Source organism: Ascidia mentula, chromosome 3 (genome assembly GCF_947561715.1).
Source record: "Ascidia mentula chromosome 3, kaAscMent1.1, whole genome shotgun sequence".
NCBI classification, from domain to species: Eukaryota; Metazoa; Chordata; class Ascidiacea; order Phlebobranchia; family Ascidiidae; genus Ascidia; species Ascidia mentula.
Window position 1 is genome coordinate 11,831,977 of NC_138568.1, and position 24,428 is coordinate 11,856,404.

General features: G+C 33.2%; 1 protein-coding gene across 1 annotated transcript; it reads right to left on the reverse strand.

Annotated features, from left to right (window-relative positions):
• Window positions 1-27: 27 nt before the first annotated feature.
• On the reverse strand, window positions 28-23,377 carry LOC145895217 (androglobin-like). Its single transcript, XM_082983989.1, has 38 exons — window positions 23,310-23,377; window positions 22,389-22,497; window positions 21,931-22,050; window positions 21,474-21,560; window positions 21,340-21,413; window positions 20,776-20,908; window positions 20,273-20,412; window positions 18,885-18,962; window positions 16,061-16,144; window positions 15,748-15,821; window positions 11,176-11,265; window positions 11,004-11,113; window positions 10,731-10,908; window positions 10,343-10,478; window positions 10,211-10,278; window positions 10,072-10,124; window positions 9,922-10,004; window positions 8,720-8,836; window positions 8,189-8,273; window positions 7,923-8,073; window positions 6,886-7,008; window positions 6,648-6,796; window positions 6,335-6,502; window positions 5,465-5,594; window positions 5,024-5,234; window positions 4,834-4,968; window positions 4,602-4,755; window positions 4,345-4,529; window positions 4,126-4,207; window positions 3,961-4,057; window positions 3,818-3,903; window positions 3,500-3,683; window positions 3,198-3,361; window positions 2,988-3,146; window positions 1,481-1,562; window positions 530-632; window positions 283-475; window positions 28-212 (listed from the first exon to the last, which is right to left on the reverse strand). Exons 1-38 carry the CDS (start codon window positions 23,336-23,338, stop codon window positions 39-41), a joined length of 4,578 nt encoding a protein of 1,525 aa, XP_082840115.1. The 5' UTR covers window positions 23,339-23,377; the 3' UTR covers window positions 28-38.
• Between the last annotated feature and the right edge of the window lie 1,051 nt (window positions 23,378-24,428).

Sequence of the window (24,428 nt, forward strand, 5' to 3'; positions counted from 1 at the left end):
GAGCACACTCTAGTAACCATATAATAAAGAACTTAAATTCATTTTTTCTTTTTTCCTGCACTTTTTACATTTTTTGGTTCAGGAGTTGTCTGTTCTGGTGCCAGCTCAATTTGAGATGATGTCTCATTTGCAAACTGAATGTCTTCAAGGCACGATTTTCTGTATTCATCAAGTTTTACCAACAGTGTGTTTCTTAATTTTTCATATACATGCTGTGGAGATTTAAAAAAATGCCTTGAAGTTATACACAAAAACTCCAACAAAAAGAAAGGCAGCTGATACCTGCTGATCTTGTAGCTTGTCAAGTTGAGCATGTTTCAAAATGTTTCTTGTGTGAGAATTCTGTTCCCTCACTTTCATAGATGCAGATCTATTTTTTTGAAAAGCTTCTGATTCTAGTTTAACTTTCGTATCTTCCATAATAAACACTTTTTGTTTATGCAAGTATCCCAGTTTATTTATCAAGTTGGCATTTCTGCAGAAAAGACATTTTTTAAAGGGGATAGAGTAACTTTTTAAAATGTTTTACCGTTCAAAACGACTTGTTTCAATATCAGGAACATTAAGTTTTGGTAAATTTGTTGGCTGTAAGGTTGGATTTTCATTCGAATCTGTGCTTGTCAGTGACATGTCTGTTGGGTAACACAGTGAAGTAACTTTTAATTTGGCTGGCAAGATGGGAATGGAGCATGAGAATGGAATGACCAGGGTAATGAGTTCAAGCCTCCCTGGGGCTGTTTGATATCTTACTAAATTGTAAAAGTGTTAACGACCTGGCCATAGCTTGGGATGTGCTGGACTAACTTCCAACCCATTAGAACTCAAATTTACCAGTGTTTTTTTTTCAAGAAATGAACGCTAACAAAATTAGCACATGAATAATAAAATAAAGGTGGAATTATGTTGCTTCAGTAAAAATACAAACCAATATTTAAAGCGAAAAAGTGTTTAAAATAAGTTTCAAATGAATCATGTCAAGAAAGATTCGCCCAATTCTGTGATGCCACATCTCTAGTAAAATTTAAGATTTTGGTGAACGTTTGTATGAAAGTGTAGCTATTCTATATGCTTTTCAAACTAAGAAAAATCTTCTGACATCCAACAATATTTTAACACAGTTGTTCATAAAAATTTTTTTGGGGGGGGTTTGTTTTAAAATGTGTGTATACCAACATAAGCAATATTTTGTTGTTAATTTTGTCCAATGACTTTTGATTAGTTTCAATACTGGCATGAAACAAACTACTACTAATGATAATCACACAAATTACTAAAAAAAATTTCTGACACAAATACCACTGGTTGCTACAATAAAATGTATGTAGTTAAAAAAATTATCGGTGTCAATAAAATGAAACTAAATGATGATGGTATAACTGCAACACAGTGACGTAACTTACTCAATTTTCATGGTTTTGTCAGTCTGTTAAAATAAAAAGAAATCCACATCTTTACAATACCATTGATGATTATTACATACCTTCATGTGCTTCAACATTTGGGTCATTATCTGGAATACTAGACAAAAATTTTGTGGTGTATGACAATCTTGACTGCATGGCCTAAGAACAAAATAAAAGATGGTCAGGTTTTGTTTTGTTGCAGAAGCATGGTCGGTCACAAGTTGTAGTTTGGCTAGGGGCCAGTTATTTATGAATTGATATTGCAATACTCTTTATTACACCTTACAATTGAAAGTGCCAAATTGTATCCAAAAGTTGCTGACCCCTGTTACAGGACATGTACTGTGAAATAGTTATTTTGTTTTTAAGTGTTGACATTATATGGATAAATGGATAAAAAAGAAAGGATAAATGTTTTTCTTGTAAATAAATTGTTACTGATGCTGCCAGGCATATTTATTGCTGAATAATGCCCTTCTGGCAAACTTTATTTTATTGACGTTTCTCAATATTTCGGTTGTTATGCAACAGCCTTCATCAGGAGGTAAGAAATGTAAGTTTAACAAAGTGGACACAGTTGAGGCACATCAACAAAGAAAAAACGCTACAAAAGAAAAGAAGAAGTGAAAAAAACGATAAGAAAGGGGTGAACACACCTGTACTGTATACTTATCATTAACCACACTGGTTATCAACGTTTTTGGAGTGCGCGATGTTTAACAGCATAACTTGTTTTTCTTGTGACACACACTTACACCGTAAAGTAGTGGTTCTTAACTTTTTTAACTCGCCAAACCCTTGGGATCTTCTAGAAGTATTCTTGAACCACAAAAAGACAAGCAACAGTTGGACAAACATGCTTGGAACAAAATATAACTAAAATAATAACCAAACTTCTGTTTTAATGAATTTGCATTGAGCATAGTCTTTTTTTTGTCTGTCCACTTTTTTGTTTCAAATACGTGACACTGAACCCCTGACGCTCTGCCATCGAACTCAGCTAAAGAAACACTGACCTAAAGTATAGTGAGGAACCTAATAAAATTGTCCACTTGTTAACAAAGCATGTATTCTAAGATATACAAATGTTTATAAAAAAGCTTAGATCTCCCACTGACAACTTGGGTTGGTGTTGGGATAAAAGCGCTAAAATTCTTTCAAAAAGTGATTCCTAGGACTGGCCTGGATTGCTACTTTGAGGTTTTGTACAGGATTGCAGTCTGGAGGTTATGTGTATGTTAGTCTTGATGTGTGCTATTAATGCTAATCACTATGATTACTCTTTTAGAAATACTGAGGATGCTACATAGGCGAAATATATATATTCGAAAAAACACATCTTGGTTGGATAATCTAGGCCAGTTCTAGGTATCACTTTTTGAATGTATTATAAAATTAATTTACAAATAAACCTAGTAAAGTACACTGGTTGACAAATTCTTTGCATGACTTCTGCTGGAGAATTGTATTAAAATAGACTTTAGAATACAAATTTTTTGTTGTTCAACAATTTTCTGTTGTCCACAGCACAACTTGATTAACAAAGTTCACTAGCTAGATAACATTTTATATTTTTCTCCTTACTTTAATGGATCTCCCTGGATCTGCAGTTTCCCATGCCAATTTCATAGCACGTATTTCTTCAACCCTGTGCAAATCTTTTTTTATTTCAACACTTTCAGCATTGTCTGTATCCACAACATAACGTAGCGTCCAAAATGCAATTGATCCATCAAACATATTCTGTTGAGTGGACATATATGAAGTGGTGGAATTTAAATATATTCTTGTTACCTGTGATTGAGGTCTTGAAGTAGGTTCCCTATCATGGGATTTTTTGTCTTTTCCTGTTTTTTCTATGCCCTTTCCTAACTTTTTACCTTTTTCATTTGCATTTTTTTGTCCTGATGCTTTGTCTGTTCCCCGGTTTGATGTAGACCCTGGTCGATCCCTTTCCACTGCATTACAAATGTGATATACATGATTTGTGACAAGACTAAAGCACTACTCCACTAATTACTTTACACAGATAAAGAGTAAATTTTATTTACCTCACACAAAATGGATCTCTTATTTTAGTTGCTACTACAAAACACCTGAAAATACTTTTATTTCATCCTTCTCTTGTTGTTTCAGCTTGTGCACATGATTCCATTGGCTTGTAGTAAGAGGCCAAGTATTTTTGGCTATTTTCGCTTGAAGAATGTAACTATGTCTCTCTTCTCCAAAACTTGAATATTTAGGGGTGGTTTGGTACTGTGCATCAGGTTCCACAAAACCCTACATTTGTTGAGATATATTTTACTGCCAAAAAAATAGTTTTGACTCTTTTCCTATTAGCAAAATCATATTGCAGGTTTGTGTAAGTTTAATCAGAATAATCTTTTTGAACAATTATTTATCATGCCACCAACTTTAGGACTGTCCTGTGACTTTTTTTCGCTGTTTGTCATTAAGCTGTGTTTACTTGTTTGGACAAGTGGTTGGCTCTCTTGATTGCCTGCGCACAACATAAATATTAACTAAATTATAAAAAATATAATTCTGCGGATTTTACTGAGTGATTTGCCCTCATTACATGTAAACCAAAAGGCAGGAATAACACAATGTCCCTTTCCTTGAATACATTTTATTTCTTTTTCATTGTCTAAAATCTGTAATATACCAAAAGTAGTGTTTGTAAGCAAATTTAAGAAGCAATACACAGCACAATAAATTGTACCTGTAAAGATATGACTACATCTTCACTTGAAGTTTCCAGCTGTATACTAGCAATGTGATTTACTGCACATGTCACAGTGTATCTAAAAGTATAACACATAATGACAGCTTAGCATATTATTTGAGCACTTGTTTGGTGCTTTCCAGCACTAAAGCATTTGACAGAGACTAGCTAAAGCAAATGCAAAGCTTAGCAAACAACAAAATACAATAAAATAACCTGAATAGTAAACAATCATTATTTGGAATATAAAAATCTTTAATTTCTTTGACATGAAATGAAGAGGATAGGTTTCCAACTGGGACAGGTAACAGATGAGTGGAACCAATCAGTCTTAGCTTCCATTTTCCAGCTATAATTGGATTTTCTAGAGTCCTGGCTTCAGCAACTATTGTGTAACCATTCTATAAGGGTGTAATAACATATATTAATTGCCATCCAAATTAAAATTTTTGTTTTTGCATCTTGGTCTCTACCTGGTTTTTCCTGTATATTTTAGGAACAACTTTTTGGAATACTTGAGGTGTGCTTGTTTTAGTGTCATTATCAATTACATGCAAATTGCATGTAGGAATTTGAAGATAAAGTTTGGGAAGACACAAAAACTCATGTTCCACATGAAAAACATCTCTGGAACATAACAAATTCTGTTAATTTCTAAGTTGGTATGAAATATTTATAAAATCACTGTTTTAGCCTGCAGATTACCGGAATAAAATAAACCATGTTTTTGGGGGTTGTTCAGTGTAAGTGCCTTGGTAATCATTAAAAGTAAGTTTGTTCCATTCATCATTTTGAAATGCACAGAAGTTGATAATGTATGGACACTTTGATAATAGTCTCCTAGCACAATAGCTAAGATGAAATTTCAAGCAGTTTTTACCACAAACAACTATACCTTAACAAAATACAATTGCTAGTTTTTAAACTGGGTTGAAGAGCATTCCAAAATGCTGTCAAAACTTTGGAAACCTGGTCGAATTCTTTTGATAAAGTTGAATCATGGCATCGATATAGTTTTCTAGCATACATTCTGCGCCAATGCTTCTGGATGCATAAGGCAGCATTATTTTCCTTGTCAGTAGATGGTTTAGCTTGTAAGTCCCTATCTAATAAAAAAAACTACATAAAAATAATATCATAAAAGCATGAGTTTATTCTCTGTTATCTTTCTCGGTTTTACAAAAAAAGGAGGACCAATATGATACCTTTGTCAATGTCATAATATGTTGAAAGTTTTGTCAACTATTTTAATCGCTAATAATCTTGCCAAAGCAGCTTTTCCAAATTCATATTTTAATAAATAAGATCTTAAAGAGTGAAAAAAGCTTAATTGTACCTCCCCATATATTCAACGGGGTACTTGGAATCCATAGACATACACACTGAATTGCAAATGAAAGAACATGTTTCTCATAAGTGCCTCCCACATTAGACTCCATTAAATCAAGTAATGAATCATGCCAGGCCTGTGACAAGAAGAAATAATTGGGCATTTTCAGTAAATATGTATGAACATATATTTCCCCTTTAAAATTAACACAAACCCAATTAAACCAAGGGTTGTTTAAAAATGTTCTCAATTATGAAGGTGTTTATAGGTGAACCATTGTTGATCAAAAGATAGGTCAAATCTTATTTCTTTATTAACAGATTAGAAAAATGTTTAGCTGATAAGTCGTTGCAAGTCAGCCCTGATAGGACTTATCAGGTCAAAACTCACTACAAAAGGAAATTCTGGCTCTATTGCTTATAAAAGAAATATATACTACAGAAAGAATTCAATGAAACTAGCAGAAGTTTCGAATTGAGTCAGCTGATTTATTAGTAAAAAATCGATTTCGCCTGAACTGGCATCCTCAGTTTCTGCAAATTCGAATTTGCAAATAAAACACAGAAAGCTATACGGTAAATATATATATATATATATACTACAGAAATAAATTCTTTCATTCTTGCAAAATCAGATTTTCTGATTTGGAACTTCTTGTGTCTAACAAAGACAGGTGCCATAGTGCTTAAGTTAAGTAATTGGCTTCTTTTCAAACAATGCACATTCACACATTAAGTGCTGTTAATCAGTCTTATCAAAGTACGACAAGCATTTAAACAAATAAACTTTAAAATAGGTTAGGGTACACCCGAGCATAGAAGTAGATTTATACCATAAAGACATTATTTGTATTTGCTCTCTTGATATAAAAACAACCTTGTAATTTTTGTCCAATGTGTTAAATTTGTCTGGTTTATAGGGCATATGCAACTTGTGTAACTTGATTTTGGACTCATTCCAAAGTTCTTTATTTTCAAAATTTTGAATGCAGTCTCCCAGGATTGACAGTGTTTGGTCAGCATGGTGAACAAATCGAAAACTTTCCTAAAAGTCCATTGTTGCATAGTTATAATATACATAGTATCGCAATATTTTGGGTACTAAAACAATAGCTTAAACAAGATGAACGTAAACACAATAGGAAAACGAAAATATTGCAGGTTGCATTGCCATAATAAACAATACTTACCTGTTGAAGTGATTCAAAAACTGTTTCTTCATCACCAAAAATAAACTGAGTTGTTGAGGATATTCTTAAGTTGTACCCCAAAGGAAAGTTTATTGTAAATCGTAACACATGTCTTCCAGCTGGCAGCATTAAACAAGCAGCTTGCGTTCCTGAATGATAGTACGTTTAAGAATTCAGACAAGACACACCTTTCAATAACATTTAAGTGTAGAATAGTTTGTTGATTTATTTTCCATACCAGTTGTTAAAATCTGCAATATTGGCTGTCCAATCATAGTACTTTTCCATGAATAACTTTCAGCAGCAAGCAATCCAACACCACTTGTATGTAAAGAAGTTGACTCATTTCTTATGCTCACAACTGTTTAAACATTTATTTATGGTCAAACTAAAGTACAGATGTTTCAATCCACACACTTTCATCACAAAGGTTGCAGCAACCTTAACTTTTTCACCATAGACTAGACTCTGATACAACATGGACAAGATTTGTTAAGCACAGGAAAATATATATATCCTTATTTTTTGATATTTTTATGATATGGAAAATACAGCAAAATGCGGAAAATCCAAATTCACTTAATCCAGAATGTCACCTGGTCCCTACAAATATGGTGGTCAAACTGATTTGTAAAAAACTAGATAAACTAGAATATCAAATCTGGATATTTGAAAATTCTGGATAAAAGTTTATCTGTGGAGAATTTCATACATTTCAGTCAGTTACATGTTTATTTGGATTCATAAACACAACCTTTAGTTGGAGTCTTAGCTAGCTTGGCAATATTTACATTATTGTAATATTGGCTGACTATCATTATTACTCTGTGCATGACATAGAAGCCATACACCCAATGATTTTTTGGTAATCAGTGCTTTAAGATTGGGAAAGTAAATTGCAGGTCTGTTTTTGATCTACAGGTTAAAAAGATATCTTAGCTGTGTTTATTAGGTTTATAAGCTGCACAGCCCAAACATTGCAGCCTAGCTGGATCAGCAGTCAAAGCAAGATTTAAAAAATCAAAATCCTGGTGAGGTTTGAACTCGCGGCCCTGAGCTAACCAGGCCCATTAGCTGTGTGTAATTAACCACACAATGTCAGGTTTGTGAGAAATGTCTTTGACAACTTGGAACTTCACCTAATCTAGAAAAATTTGTTGACAAATCGAATCTGGACTAACCAATTTCTACTGTGTGTTAATGCAAAATATTTCCAAAATCACATAAAGAGGCATGTAGATACATTGCAAACAAACAGCTTATTAAATAAATTGCCTTCTGACAAATCAGCTGTTGAATCCTTGTCTGATTTTTTTTCTTCCATTCCAGGCCAAAATGCCAACACAGAAAACTCTACAACCAATTCAGATTTCTTAAGATTGTCAATAAACAGAAAACTGCTGAATCGGTCTTCAAGAGGATATCCCTAAAAATGACTTTCTTGAAACTCTGGTTAACATGCAACTAAAAAACGTCCAATACAAAAAGCAAGTTCTTCACTATATCACACATTATTTAGTTTTCAGAACAAAAATTCTTACTTGGTAAGACTTTGGTACAATTTGACCAATAGTTGTTTGCTTTAACATATTCAAACTAGAAGCTGTTTGATTTAGTTGTGCTGAGCTACAAACATTTTAATAAGTAGTTTACAATTTTTTTCAATTGTGAAGTTGTTTATAGGTCAAACATTATTAAAGTCTACCAACATCTTATTTCTTTATTTACAAATTTAGAAAAATATTTAGTTGACAGGATCAAAGCCGCATTGATGAGACCTATTAGGTCAAAACAGTGGCCCTGTCAGCAGCTCACTATGAAAAGCATTATTGGCTATAGCTTATAAAAGAAAAATATAACACAAAAATAAACTGTATGATTCTTGCGCAATCAGACTTACTGATTTGGAACTTCTTATGTCTTTTTTCAAACAAAGTACACTACTACATTAAGTGCAATATGGTGGTAATTATCACCAGAAGCAGTGATAATTTAAAAATTACAACAAACTAGAAGCTCTTGTTTGAATGCTTTTGATTCATATTTATAACAAAATACTACATAAAACATACCCTTTTTTACTTCCGCTTGATACCTGTCCAGTTCCTGCATTAATAACACTTGGCCTAAATTCATGTGTGCTAATAGTGTAGGGATAAGTTTCCGTTTTGTGAAAAATAGTGATGTTTCTGCAACAAAACATTCATTTATACTAAAATTTTGGAGTTCAATCAAAAAACTAATTTTCTAAAATACAACAAAAAAATGGTTTCAATAATGAAAGTCAAGAATAAAAAGCCTAATATGTATTAGTTGTTCATGAAAATAACTGCTACAGAAAATGTCTGTTATGTTATTTGTTAACCCAATAACTGGTTCCTTAGCTTTGTCAGAATCTATCCCTCTACTTAACACTACTTTCCACCAGCGACACCAATATACTAATGTTATGTTAACGTTGTACGTTCGTGCTGTGGGTTTTGCTATGTTGCATGTTCATATCATTCGCCCTCTTTTATGTAAGTGCCAACTGAGTCGCAACACCTTCCATTGCAGTGTAATGTATAGGGAAGGCAGCAGTACGCATAATGCTTCCTACTTCAACTTTATTTGCAGAAACTGAGAATGCCCATGCAGGCGAAATCGATATTTATATACATATATATATATAGAGAGAGATTAAAAACTAAATATACATATACCTTATCTCTAAAGTGGACATAATCTAGTCCCTGATGTGACACTGTCTTAAAACCAGTGACAGCAATTAGCGGATAGGAAATGTTTGAAACCAAGTGTTTCTGATTATCGTCAGTCGGTTTATTTTTCATATTTCAAAAATAAACCGACTGATGGTAATCAGAAATACTTAAATACATACATATATATATATATATATAGTTTTTATCACTGCAACTGTTCTTCATATATTTACATTGTCAACATTTTAATACAAATCTTTGATTTGGATTCACAAAATTAATCTCCTTATACTTCAGGCATATAACTTTGGCAAAAGTAATGTCTTGTGAGATTAATGGTAAGATTTTTTTGTACGGTTTAGTTTGGTAAAAGATTAATTGTAACAGTATAGTTTGTTAAAAAAACAAATCCCCAACAAACATGCTTTCATGTTCCAAAAGATATAGACAAGTATGCACATGTGATGGCTTTTACAAACACATTTCCCTGTTTACCACACAAGTAAGTTTTTTCCTGAATGAGGACAGTCAACCTCAAAATCATCTTGTTTATTAAACCATCATAAATGTACCTAAAGGCGAGACAGAAAATGTCATATTCAATCCACTTCCTTGTTATGTTGTTGTTCTTCAATTCTTTGGGAGCATTGAATTCCTGCAAAAAGTTAATGAATCTGTAAACATCATTTCATGTTTATTTTGAATTATAAGCATCCACATACTGTGGTATCTTGTTTGTCCAAAGCCGATGTAGCAGTTGTATGTTGGGCACTGTCTAACAAATTAAAGCAATGAGTCTACATTTACACTATTATCACACTCTCACAAACGGTACTACTTTTAGTATATGAGAAAACAAACCTATGTTTGCCTCAGATATGTTTTCTACATTGTTAACATTGGTGGTTGCATCTGCATCTTCTTCATATCTGTATGTTAAGTATCAAACATAAAAATACAGTATTCCAATAGCAGTGTGTTACAATTGATTACTGATTTTTTTTAGTGTAACTTTCCACATGTTCATCATCAACATATTTTTTCAAAACATGAATATCATCAGTTTCATGCCCAATAAACGGTGAGGCTATTTCCAGCCACATTTCAGATTTTTGCTCTTTAATGTTAACTGTAAAAAAAATTTACTTGAAACAATGGCTATGACCTAGTTACTACTGTAATATTGTAAAGAGTATAGTAAATTCACACAATATAAGCAAAAAAAGTAAATTTATTTGTTCAAGACAACTGTAAAGGCTTAAGCCTTTTAGCATGTTATTTAAATTCTTAAAACATTTTTAATGCATTTTACAAAAATTAAAGCGATGTGTAGATGGGAATTGCATTGAAAAAACATATTTTTAAATAAAGTTAAACATACGTTGAGGCTCATCAGATGGAAAGTGACTCTTTTTGAGTGGGCGAACAAGTTTCCAGCGAGGAATAACTGGGCCTGGTGGTTGTGCTTCCAATGGACATACACGAATACGAGTGATGTATACTGGATGATGAAAGAATTGTGACAGACCAATCTTTCTGAGATATTCACTGGAAATTGCCTGCAAGTTAAAAATGCCGTTTCTACCAAGAACTATTCAATAATAATAGTCATAACTACCAATAAAATTACAAAAATGTACACTAAAAACTAAACCTTTTTTTGCATGGGGAAAAATGACTTCAAAGAATCCAGTTTGTGGTTAAAGTTAGCACACACCACTACTTCTGGTGATATTGTGGACATATCACTTGAAGAATCCTCATCTGATTTTGGAAACAAACAATCATTGCATAAAATTTTGTCCAATCCTGAAGAACATTATTACCTTGTGATTGTCCAGTCTGTGGTCTACCATACTGGGAACTCGATTTATTTTTCTCTTTGTCATCTTTCCTTTTCTGATCTTTTTTCCCCTCTTTTCAACAAAATTAAATATCAATATTAGTGAACAGACACACAACCAGCAGTTAGTAACCTTCTCATATGTCAGTTTATCAAAAGTATATACTTTTGTAGTGCTATTTGGGAAAACCTGTTTTATATTTGACCAGTTTGATTTTAATGTGTCAGTTACATATTAGTATAGGAGTTCTAGCCCATTACAATGTTGTACAACCCTAACCCTTATTTCATGACTGCAAAGGAAACCCTGAAAAACAAGTGATTCATAACATTAAATTACATCAGCCCCACTGTGGTTTTGCAGTTTGTTTGGTACATGCTTGAGAATAAGAGAAAAACTCTGCAGACTTGAAACACAATACTCATCCTGTTTCCGTTACATCAAAAATGCCTTTGCCTTAAACGATCGCATAGGCACTTGTCAGCTGCAACATTACCACAAATTGTGGAATTATGCTTGATTTAAATGTCTGTGATAGAGTTTTCAATTGTCTGATTGATTGCAAACATTCTGTGGATTAATTTTGGATTGGAAATCAATTCATCTGGATTGTGAAACTTGGATCATAATTTTGTCATGAATTAAACATGGTATACATTTTTGGTGAGTTCAAATCTACCTGGGAGCTTGATTTTTCAGGTCTTGCTCTGACATGTCGAAAAAAGTAGCCGATCAAGCTTGGCTGCCATACATTGGCTGTGATGCCAGTGAACCTTAAGGTGTAGGTAAATACACATATTTTGGAATAATCATCGCAAACAACAAAGACATGATTTAGACGTATTTTGAAAGTAAACAAGCCTTCTGAATTTGTTTCGATAAAATCATAGGGCCGTATTAGGAGACCTGACTTGAGTTTGACCTGAGTCAGACTTGGCAGAAATAACGGTATTACAAGATCAGACTCAACTCAGAAGATGGAGTCAGACTTAGGTAAGACTTAACCCTATCTGAGTTTGACTTGAGTTACTGTGGAATTACAAGAGGTAAAGTAGGCTTTTTTGTTGCTGACTCAGGCAGCAATTTTTCGAGTTCACGGTATACCGATCTTAAGTCAGACTTACAGGTAAAAGTTCAATTGACAAGATGGAGGCAATAGCAACTCTGCAGGTAATTCAAAGAAAAGGGGCACCAAAAATCCGAAAATATTTAACTGATGGACAGAATCCTGTTGAAAGCCTATCGAACAATCATTTTTGTATGAGGTATAGGCTTACAAAAGAAGGAGTGTACCAATTTATGCCACTGTTGGTAAATGACCTGCAAAGGGCTTCAAACAGAGGTTTGCCTTTGCCGCCAATTTTACAGTTCACTGTAGTTTTGAGATTTTATGCTAAATAGTTGCAGGAGATTTGGAAGGCCCTTCACAGCCTACAGTAAGCTTACTTGTAAAAAAATCAGCAAACTTATTGCAAGAAAAAGAGGTCAATTTATTTGCTTTCCAAGTAGTCCATAAAATGTACTTGGGCAATCAAGAAAGTTTTATGAGAAAGCTGAGTTTCCTGGTGTAATAGGAACTATTGATTGCACCCATATAAAAATACAGTCTCCTGAAGGTCCAGATGCTGAACTATTCAGAAACAGAAGGGGGTATTTTTCAATTAATATGCAGGCTGTTTGTGATGCAGACATGTCTATAACAAATATTGTTGACTCTAAAATATTTGAAAATTCAAGGTTGTATGAAAAATTTGAAAGTGGACAAAACAAAAATATTCTTCTGGGTGATGGTGGTTACCCATGCAAACCTTACCTTATGACATCATTTCAAACTCCACAAACCTCTGCCCAAATTAAATACAACAAGTCCCATGTGAAAACAAGAAACACCATTGAAAGAATGTTTGAAGTGTGGAAAAGGATATTTCCCTGCCTTTCACAAGGCTTAAGAGTCCATGTTCAAACAGCTTTGTCTGTTATTGTTGCAACTGCAGTGCTCTACAACTTTGCAATGTAATATAGGTATGTTGCATTTCATCTCATATGGTCATTTGTGAACCTGTCAAAATTTGCATGGTTTTTGTAAGAAATATTTGTGCTACAACTTAAGTTTCATTAATTCTTGTCTTTCTTTGACTAGGTACATTGAAGAAGAAGTACTTGAGGTCCAACACACTAGTCGGATAACACACAACAGCCTAGCCCAGCTAGGAATAGTGTGTCAGGACTGACAAGAAGAAATATACTAGTGCAAAGCCACTTTTCAGCTTAGACAATAGTTTTTGTGTTAATACGAAACAAGTATATTTTTTTTTAAAACGATTTACAAAAACTGATTTAAATATTGATGTCTGCGTCATTGTCAAAAATAAGATGTCTGCGTCATTGTCAAAATTATTTTCAAGTGGGTCAAATCGTGAAGGAATCAATTGATAATTTTTTAGTATCAGCAGGGGGTCACATCCCCCTGTTTTCCTGCGCTCTCCTTTTTCATGTAGCCTACAATATCTTTTTTGGATCTAAAAGTGAAAGATATGAAAACCTCAAGATATTTCCTTGCATCAAGGGAGTAGCCTACATACCTGGCTTTTAAGTTGGCCCAGCTTTAAGCTGATTCCAACCAAACTTTTGGATATTTGGATTACTATTAAACTTTGTGGCCAAATTTTCCAAGCCTTCCTTTTTTTGTTTAAAGAAGTGCAGTCAGTGTGTTTTTTTTGTGTATGTTACACTTTACAAGTTCAATCAACAACGTTTTTTTCGGTTTCAGTAAAAACACACCTTTTTTGCTATTCATGTTTGTACTGTGGCAAAATACGAGAAGTTATTTACTTATGCGTGTACATTTACATTAATTTAGCAAGAATTAAACAGTTTGTAAACAAAACCTTTGACCTGGCCTTGTTGCGCAGACGCCAACGCTATGTGGCGCATTTGAGTTATCAATGACGTAATAACTCAACGATACGAAAAAATACTCAAGTCAAGCTTAAGCCTTGTTCTATAAAACGGCCTATAATGATCCTTCGTTTGCATGTGCAGTGTTCCGGCATCTTATCTCCAAAATGTCGCTAGCCCACAGAGTGTTTGAAAAGAAATAACATGTGGTTCTTGTTCTGGGTGGTAAATGCCTTTCAATTTCCTGAAAAGAAAGTTGATACCTTATGTTTGAAAAGAGATACATTAAATGGGTTTTGGTAAGACTGGTTTGATCCCTGTTTGCAAACACACTTTTTTCATTCTTTACACGTTTTATGCAAATCTACAAATAAAAGTGTGTAGTTTTTGTAAAGATTATGTAGTTCATCATGTGGTAATTCATGTCCACCTCAAGATTGCAGGTTTTAACATGCCAACTTTAAATTCTTTTGTCCTTCATCCATTTGAAACTTGTGTCTTCATATTTTGGCTTATTGTCCAACCATAGAGATTTTTTTGTAAATTGTTTTGTAATCGTCGAAACTCTAACCCTGACCCCATTTTCAATCATCAACAGCATATCTGGATCACTTTAAAGTTATAATTTATTTTTTTGGGGGATTTTGAAAGGGCGTCCCATGCTAGACCTGGTAAAGTAAAGTGTAGTGCAGTGTGTTTTTGATTTTCATCACAAATCAACATTTTTTCCTTGTTCAAGTATAGTTATTCTTCTTGGAAAAACTTCCTTCTCATACCCATAAACATTACCTGTTTGTCAATAGATTTTAAAGAAAATGGCAAGTTGGCCCATTTAGATTTTTGTGATCATGTTGAGTTTTTTTTTGCGTTTTGGGTTGACACGATTTGAACAGTGATCATCTTTATTTTGCATGATACTAATTGCTTGTTTTTTAGTTCGACTTTTGTTGGTGGAATATAGTAGGACCCTGAAGTGTGAAATATTTACTGTGTGAATTTGTAACTCACTATGTTTTTATATTGCAAATTAGTTCCACATTGTTAAAAATTACATATGTTTTCTGTAATTTCTTAGCCATTTAATAATAAACATTGTGTTTATCTGTAGACTTCACAATGCTATAGCTATTGTATCTTATGTCATTGCTTAAATAATTTTTGAACTATATTTTCAAAACAATTTGAAAAAAAGAAATCAGATCCATCTTGATCCTTATTTTTGTATTTCACATAATCGGAAAGTGCTGAAATTTTTTTCTTTTGCATGATTGATTTTTTCCCAATTTATATATTAAAACGGATTCTAGTGCAGAAGCACAGGAGAATATAGAGAAAAGTGACAGGCAAGAGTGCATAAGCTGTGTTACGTAATGAAACCACAAAGTGACAACCAAATTTTCTGAGCAATCACAAACTTGCATCATTGTTACAAAAGTGACTATTTATTAGTTGGTGGAGAAATTTTAACTATTAATATTGCATGAAGATCATTAGGCTTGGCAGCCCAGGCATGTTGCATGAAAAATATCAGCTTTATTAAAATTTATTTGTTCACTCTAATATTAATTTGGTTTGATTTAGTAAAAATAAAGCCATTTGGCAAGCCCATCCACCTTTACATAACAAATAGGAATTTAAATCAACAATTTATAGTACCTTTATCAGCAACAACTTGATGGATTTCCTGGCCTTCCTGATCTCCGTTGCTTTTGGAAACTTCACCTTGTAAACTAGTTGTACAATTTTTAAACAAAACATGACATTATTTAGCAACTAGTTTAAATGTTGTTTTTAGTTTAAATGCTGAGCATGTAGGACTTTTGCATTTTAGCAGAACATGCAACTACATAACATTTCTTGCAGAAATGCTATAACTACTTCATTTCTATCAAATAATAGCACTTCTGTACCAAATTTATTTTATATCTTGGTCATGTAGGACTTCTGCATTTTCAATTTTATATCTTACACAGTCTGTGTCGAGTTATTAGGAAGTTTCCATTCAGGTAAAACATCAAGCAACATGTTCCACATAAACTCCTTTGTACTCTTCCTGGAATAAAAGAACAACACATCGAAATATTATCGTTCAGTGTTTGTAGGAAAACATGACCCTCATTTGTGAATTGTTTTAAACTATCATGAGGTTTTCGGTAGGGATGCACCGAAAGTTCGGTTTGCCGAATTTATTCGGCCGAAACTAAGGTTTTCGCAATTATTCGGTTTCGGCCGAATATTTCTGCAAAATTCGGCCGAAACCGAAACTTTTTTATTGCATATAACGCTGAAACGCAAAGTTTAGAAAAGGTTAGAATCATTGTTTAAACTGTACGAATATGTTCGTTTCATTTGTTGACTTTCACAGAAATGATAAAAATCAACTTAAAGCAGTTGTACAGAAGACGAGGTTATTCTTCAAGAGCCAAAAAAGGCTGTGTGATAGGATAAGATCTAATCCAGTACATGTTTTGTTTAAATTTATTGCGTGATGGATACCAAAATTAGTTTCGGTTTATTCGGCCGAATTAATTCGGTAACTTTTGCAGAATATTCGGTTTCGGCCGAATATAAAAATAGCTGTTTCGGTGCATCACTAGTTTTCGGGCTTGGCAGCCCAGGCAATGCAGCCTAGCTGGATCAACCACTTTTTCCTGACAGGTCGGAGCGAGATTTGAAAAATCATGTGCAAGCGCACAACTATGCCATTGCATGAATTATTACTGCGTTGTTTTAAACTATTTTGAATAACCTTAATTCTGAAAGTACTTACGATGGTGAAATGTAGCATATTTTACTTATTGCCAACAACATGTTGTGGTGCAACTTGACCATTTTCCACTGGTGAAGTACTGCGTGTAAGGCAGTGGAGCATAGGTCAAATTATGAGTTTAAACCTCAGTTGGAATGGAATACAGTAAATCATAGTATCCGATTCAAGTTTAAGGTACATAAATGATTTTAAATATTTTTTTAACTGATTCGGATATCCCGATTTTTTAATTTGGATCTGCACTAATTCCACTTAAAAGTTAACCTTTTTTTAGGATTCAACCCAATTAGGATTTTTTAACCGTGTATTAAAATTGTTAGCTATTTGTTGAATCATTGTGCTCCAGACACTGTTGCACATCCCTGACATTTTCTATATGTTACCACAGAATCGCATATTTTTTTGGCTTTTGTCATTTTAAACCGCAGCAAAAGCGTATTTCTCGTCTAATTAACCCAAAGGTTTGTAACACGCAATTTGTTAAAATGGTATTCGCAATCTACAATTATGTTGGCCTATAGTTACAGAAGATTATTACATTATAATCACTATCAATTGTTATGTTTACCACCTAATGCATTTGGAGAAAACAATCATTGGTCACAAACAGAAATGTGAAACATGAGGCACACGTTTTCTAATGGGTAAAGTAAATAAGAATCAATGCACAGGTAAATAGAGTAAAGAGAGTTTGTGTTCCATAAAATCATATCTTGCATACTCTTAACAGTAGTTACTGCAAGCAGACGTGATTGACAGTTAAGATGCATGTTATGTTCTTAGTAGGGTTACAAGACGTTTGTCTGTTATGTTTGATTTGCATTTTAAATAATTTGTGGGTCCCTGATCTAGGACAGAGCTTTCCAAACTTTTGTGGTAATTTCTTTGCAACAACTTCATGGGTAATTCACATAAAAATGATAATAATACAATAAACAACATGTTTGAAACATATGTCTCAGATAATCTGAAGCCCAATCCAGATGAATTTGTTAGTCAAATTGAATATTTTTGTGTATACTGCAACCTATTTTATCAAGTTTGCTTGTGTGTGCAAGTGAATATAATTGATAAAACTTCAGCATAACATTAGCAAAAAGTCTCTTTTTGTATAATATTGACCATTATTTTAATTTATCCTTACAAGGATCTCACACACTGGTTTGCAATCATTTTTTTTCTGTGGTCTAATTTGTTGAGCTCAATGCACTTAGTTATGTAACTCCAACAAGCTATATTTAAACATGAAATAAAAACAGGGTAAGTGCACAAATTCATGTTTAAAGCAGTTAATTCACCTCAATCTGGATTACAAGTAGGGAAAATATATGTAGCGACTACACAGTGTCATTTTGCAAGTAGAAGGATGATTACTTTCAGGTGGTAAAAAGCTGCACTATTGTATAAATGTCAACAAACCAGGGGTACAGGAAAAACTATATGAAACCACTTTCAGAAAATGAACCAGAAACATGACAAATCCTATTATGCTGAGCAGGTTTCAAGTGGTCATAATATTAGGTAAATGAAAAACATAAATAGTGAGGAAACAAATCCACAAGGACTTTAGAATTTTTCAAAGGGCCTCCTGTTGACTTTGAAGTAAAGGAAATTGGAAATCCTTACCCCACATATATACAAAAAAAAACCAGAAAAATTTGGGTGTATAAATGTAGTTTTTTGGTAAAAAATATACAATGACCCCTACAGCAAATAACATGAAATCTAGAAGTAACACGATTGACATTGCACATGAACCATAAAACCTAACATTCATTGCTTTATGTTGTATAAACATAAAAAAGTTTTGTTTTATTATGATAGTCTTTGTAAAATCTAATTATTGAATGTGCCGTATCAGTCTATATATGTGTACGATTGTGCGATACACATTTTATGGCCTAATTGGACGTTTAAAAATTATCAATAAGGTTGAAACACTAATTTAGGTATTCCGGTATGTTATTCTTGAGTAATGAAGTTCAGTTTTCAGTTTAAACAAAACAAATTATTCTGAACTTACTGTACAGGTAAAACTTCTGGTATCCATCCCGTTAGACAATGAAAAACTGCAAAATCTTCAACTTCATAATTTTGACTGCTGCAAATACAAATGAAATCTTTTTCAGTCTCAGAAAAAAAAAGAAAAAGGCAACTATTTTTTAACTAAAACGGTAAAAGTGGAAGTCTTTGAGACCTCATAGGTCGAAACAGTGGTCATCTGTATGTGTTGACCATGTTTGTTTTACAAAAGGGAACATGGTCCTTAACAAAAGTCACAAGATTCTTTAAAAGTCTGTTTAGGTTAGCAAATAATTAGTATAAATTGTAAGCAGGGTTGTGAAGTAAAAAAAATAAAAATAAGTCAACTCCAACCTTACAAAAATATTTTAGTTTAACTCCGGCGAACACCTGAGTGAAATTATTCAATTTCTATCATCTTCACCAATTTCACAAGTACCAGTCACTGATCACAAATACACCAGTTAGTAAAGGAGTTGGAATTCTGGTATTTTAGCAACTCCATAGTCAGTCATTTAAAAAAAATAATGTGTTGCACTGGGATTTTTAGTGGTACATATTGCCCAAGGATTACTTTTTTCTAATGCAGAAATTTTGCCAAATTCCATTCAGGAGTTTTTCATGTTTATGAAATAATATTCATAAACATGAAAAATAAAAAAATTATATGCAATTCACCTCTTTTCATAGCAATTCACCTCCAGATGTATGATTAAATAAAAACATTTTCACCTGCAACCACTTGTTATTACAACTAAACACAATGTTTTATTTTTTCGGATGTCAATTGCTGAAATCAGGGAGTCGAATCACTTTATATGGATTCAGTTCCGGTTTCAAAATTTTTTGTTGTGGGTTTTAAAGTTTGACAAAACTTTTTAAATTGTATAACTGATGGCTTTTACAGAAAAGACAAGAACTTCATGAAATGACTGTCAGTCAATCGTTTGCTTTTGCCATCTTAAACTGTATTGTAATGTCCCAAATGCATATATAAACTGTTCACGGGTTAAAGCTATGCAAAGATGTATTATTTTAAAAGAGATTAAGTTTTGGTTTAGTTTTTTTGGGGATTCAGATAAAGCTCTGGTTCACAGAAATAAACCAGTTTAAAGGTTTAGGTTCAGTTCCGGTTCGACTTCCCGACTAAAATGTTGCCAACACCGAGGAAACATGCCACCTATTTCTAGCTACTTAAAACATGTAATCAAATAATATAAAACTTACAAAAAATGATATGAAAAATAATATGAATTTTGCTGATGTATATACTTTGTAAAGTAGTAAAAAAGTAATAGTATTGCATAAAAAATATCGGGTATTAGTCTTCCAGTATCTAATGAAAATACCAGTATCAGACAACCCTATTAAATACATGGTAGAACTTACCAAATCGAAATAACTTTTACTATCGCTTTGGTTAAAATTAATGGCCACAGTTCAGTTTTCACAGTAGTTGTTGGTAAAAGTGGCATCCCATTTTCATCAAATGGAATTGTGTCATCTACAACAATTTTTCTCCAACAACCCTAGAATAAGTTTGACATGACATAAATTTCTCGTTTTTGAAGAAGATTTTTTAAAAAATGTCAGGGTCACCAAGGTGGTGATGTTAATTAAAGAACCAACAAATTCTAATGACTGGGCAGTTTATTGAATAGAGTAAAAATGAGACAAAAAGGCAATTAACACATGTTATAGCTCATTACATGCACAGTAGCCACTACCTTGTGATATTTTACACTTCAAAATAGTTAACATTAATTGGAACCTCACGAATTAAAACTCACAAAATGTTTTTACATACAACCTTTTTCGTCTGTAAAGTAAGCACATTTCCAAACAATTCACAAGAAAAATAGAAAAACATTCTTCTCCCTGACATTACTTACCATCCAATAAAGTCTAACAACATATTTCCCGAACTGGTTGTACAATGGAATGTGTCCCTTTCCTGATTTGCACATTGAATATATAAGTTCCCAAGGTCTCCATACTTTATCTTGTTGTTGATCATTACCTGTGCTAAAACAAAACTGCACATGAACACATTTTTTTTATTTTTAGGACCTAACAAAATGCATGAATTCTGTTGCAACTATCGGCAATGTAAGTGGTAACCCAGCTTTATAATAAAAATCCCTTCGTTTTAATGTAAACAATGGTGTTCATGGGCCCTGGTGCACTGAACCGGCTAAACCCCCTTCTTGTGGGGACTGTTGCAGACACATGTGCCAACCAAAGTATCATGAACACATTTTGTCATATAAATCCTGCAAAGAATCAGATAAGTAGGTTTTTTTTCTCCAAACAGCCAAGTCCCTTTGCTAGATTTACCAACCATTATCTTATCACGGAATAGATTAGGCTACTTTTTACATGAATGATTTTCCGTTTGTTTACAGCAGATGATTTTGTTACTAATAGCACCAACTTGGACTTCTTTAAATACATACCTGGTTGAACTTGTCTGTAATGAAGAATTCATGTTTCGAGCCATAATGAATTGACATATTATGGTTCTCATTACCTACAAAATAAGTAATAACATAATTTAATTTGTCATATTTCATATGGTATGCATGCATACCGAGCAATGCAAAATGTGTTCATTTCCAGAAATAAGATCAAATTGTTCATTTTCCATAACTGTAGGCAATTTTTCACCAAGAAAGTCCTGAAATAAGGCACATATATTGAAATAAGGCTGTCACACCATTTATGCAAATCATAATAGCAAACATGTAACTACTAAAAATGATTTAGCATATGTGCTATTGAAGCAGGAAAATCCAAATTACAAGAACAACTTTATCCTGATTTGGAAGAGATCCAAATTTATCCATTTTTCAGAAAACATTCAAAATCAACTACACCTTCATTTTCATCCAAATTAGGTAAAAAGGTAAAACACCAGATTAACGAATACAGATTAATCCAGGTACAGTATCACTAATAAAAAACTTATTTGTCCTAATTTATTAATCTTACACTGCTTAAAAAAATTAGGGAATTGGAAGTTTATTTGTAAAAACAATAACAGTTACTTGTGGTCTTTTCCAACAGGATACTTTCAATGACCCGGCAAGTTCAATTTTTCCTTCAGGATCATCAAAAAACTGTAAACTTGGGCTTTTACCTTTATCTTTCGGTTTTGAAATACCTTCCTACAAAAAATAAAAGCACAAAATAGTAATTTTCTCCATAAATACTTTTCAGCCTGAAAGCACATTCATAGCTTTACAACCAGTTAGTATCAGTTAAGTAACTTCAAACATAACATATATGCATAAAAAATTATTCCTCTTTATCTAAACTAATGGTTAGCATTTAATTCCTCAGAGAAAAGTAAAATATATTTCTGTTTTTATCCATATGTTTTAACAAACAATATTGTTACATGTATATACTGTATTAATTCAGATTTGGGTCACTAGCAAATATACATTTAAAGAATTCACAAATAGTCCAAGTTTTTATTATTATCAGATAAATATTGACAAACCCATTTTTCGGAATTGATGTCAGCATCATTAAACTCTGGCCATAATGGATACGATCGAGATTTAACTTTGCTTTCTGTAGAAGCCACGCTGCCAACCACAGAGGCAGCTCTGAAATACCAGAAATGCATAAATAATTTTAAACAAAATTCAGAAGTAACACCAAAAAACATTATTTTAAATTCAGAAACATTGGGACTAAAATTTTTTTTTGACTGATAATATTAAAAAAAAATCATAAATTCACATGTTAAAACAACACGGATGGTTAATTTAGAACAGTGGTTATTAACCTTTTAAACTCGCAGAACCCTTTGGGTCCTCTGCACGCATTTTTCAAACCACAATAACACAAAGAATAAGACAAGCAAAAATAGCAGTAATTATAATTTTTGCATGCTGTTTTGTTTTATATTTTTACCGCAACTGGAATGCAATGGTATTCAAAGACGGTTCAGGGAGAAATGACAAAAATAAATAAAGACCAAGATTTTGAATTCTCATAATATTGCATAGTTAGGACCCCCGGGGTCATCACCGTACTTGGCTAGATAAGGTCACTCTCTAAAGCATATTTAGCCTAGCCACGGGAATGTCTTTTAATTGTTATTATGGTTACAATCCAACCTCCCTGTGCCTACTTAACTTATGTAACTAAATATTTTGGTTTCTGCAATTAATTTTACAGAAACGCGTGCTGATTTTTTTGTAAATCATTGAACCTTCGCCAAGCGCCTAAAGCGCCGCCATCGACCAGGTTAAGAACCACTGATTTAGAATGTAAATAAACTCCTTTATAAAGTTGCAAATAAACTTCTTCTAAATATATAACCTTTTTAAGTTGTCAATGCTATAGTCACTATAGTACAGTTGACTACACAAAGTAAACTTTAGGGAAATTGAAGTTTTACAATTTTTCTTACCTTTTAGTTTTTGTTTGAATTTCAGCCATTACTTGCACAGAATCATTTTTATTAACACAAACTACACAATTCCTAAAAAAATGTTTTTTGAAGGGCATGACAGTTCACAATTTATGATAAATTTAAATGACTTTACATGCAAACATATGTGGGAACGCAAAAGTTTACCATTAACGTCATTATAGCAATATGACCGCCTCTTTATATGAATGTATGAGTTTTTATAGTAAATCACACAATTCCTGGGCACTTGTTCACCTTTCTTTTTGAGGAACCACAATTCTCAATGTATGAAAAGTATTGGAGTATGAATAATCACATGAAAAATTACCGTGGGTTCCAACCCCTGGTCTATGGTATAGAGCAGGCATGGGCAAATGTTGTTTTTTACATCCTGGATTTTTAGTGTCAAGTGCATTAAACTTGGGAGAAATATACATACATGTATACATACATGTATATTTCTCCCAGACCATCCGGCCAACCCAGATCACCCTGCCGACCCGAACAACCTGTCATATTTAGAGGAACCTGGAAATCCTGCATTTCCCTGTTAACCCTGCCTACCTGTACCTCCCTTCCACCCAGGACAACCCTGCCAACCCGGTATATTTAGAAGAACCCATTTTTTACTAAAATGGTAGAAAGGCAATTTAGCTTATTAGCCTGCTTGGAAGTACCCCAACTGGAAACAATTCTCCATGATACAAGCCATTCTCTACGATGAACATGCATTTGAGGGCTTATGCAAAATTGCAAAAAGGGCTACAGACTGTGATGCAGCAAATGCGTAATGGTTAAAAGGACAAAGGAAATGCACTATAAACCTGGTAATGGGCTCCATTAGTTTTGATAAATCAAATGAAACCATTTTTATTTTGCGTGAAGAATTGATACAAACATAAACATGCTTATAAATTCCGCACCCGGAACATTGCAAACAGGCCCATAATCCAGACTGGAAAGATTGCTATTTGCATAAAGGATTTTTTCTGTGATTGTTAATTGCATGATCTAGCAAACATGTTCATATATTAATGTAGTCCCTCAGAATAAACTGAGTTCAGACACACGGATTTTAATATTGTGAAGTATTCCCCTATGTCATGCAAATGAAGT

Coding starts and splice junctions, on each gene's coding strand:
- LOC145895217 (XM_082983989.1), bottom strand. CDS start 23,338: ATGGCTGAAATTCAAACAAAAACTAAAAG. Junction 10,279..10,342: donor AGTTACACTAAAAAAAATCA/GTAATCAATTGT, acceptor CTTAACATACAG/ATATGAAGAAGATGCAGATG. Junction 4,969..5,023: donor AGCAATTGTATTTTGTTAAG/GTATAGTTGTTT, acceptor CTATTGTGCTAG/GAGACTATTATCAAAGTGTC.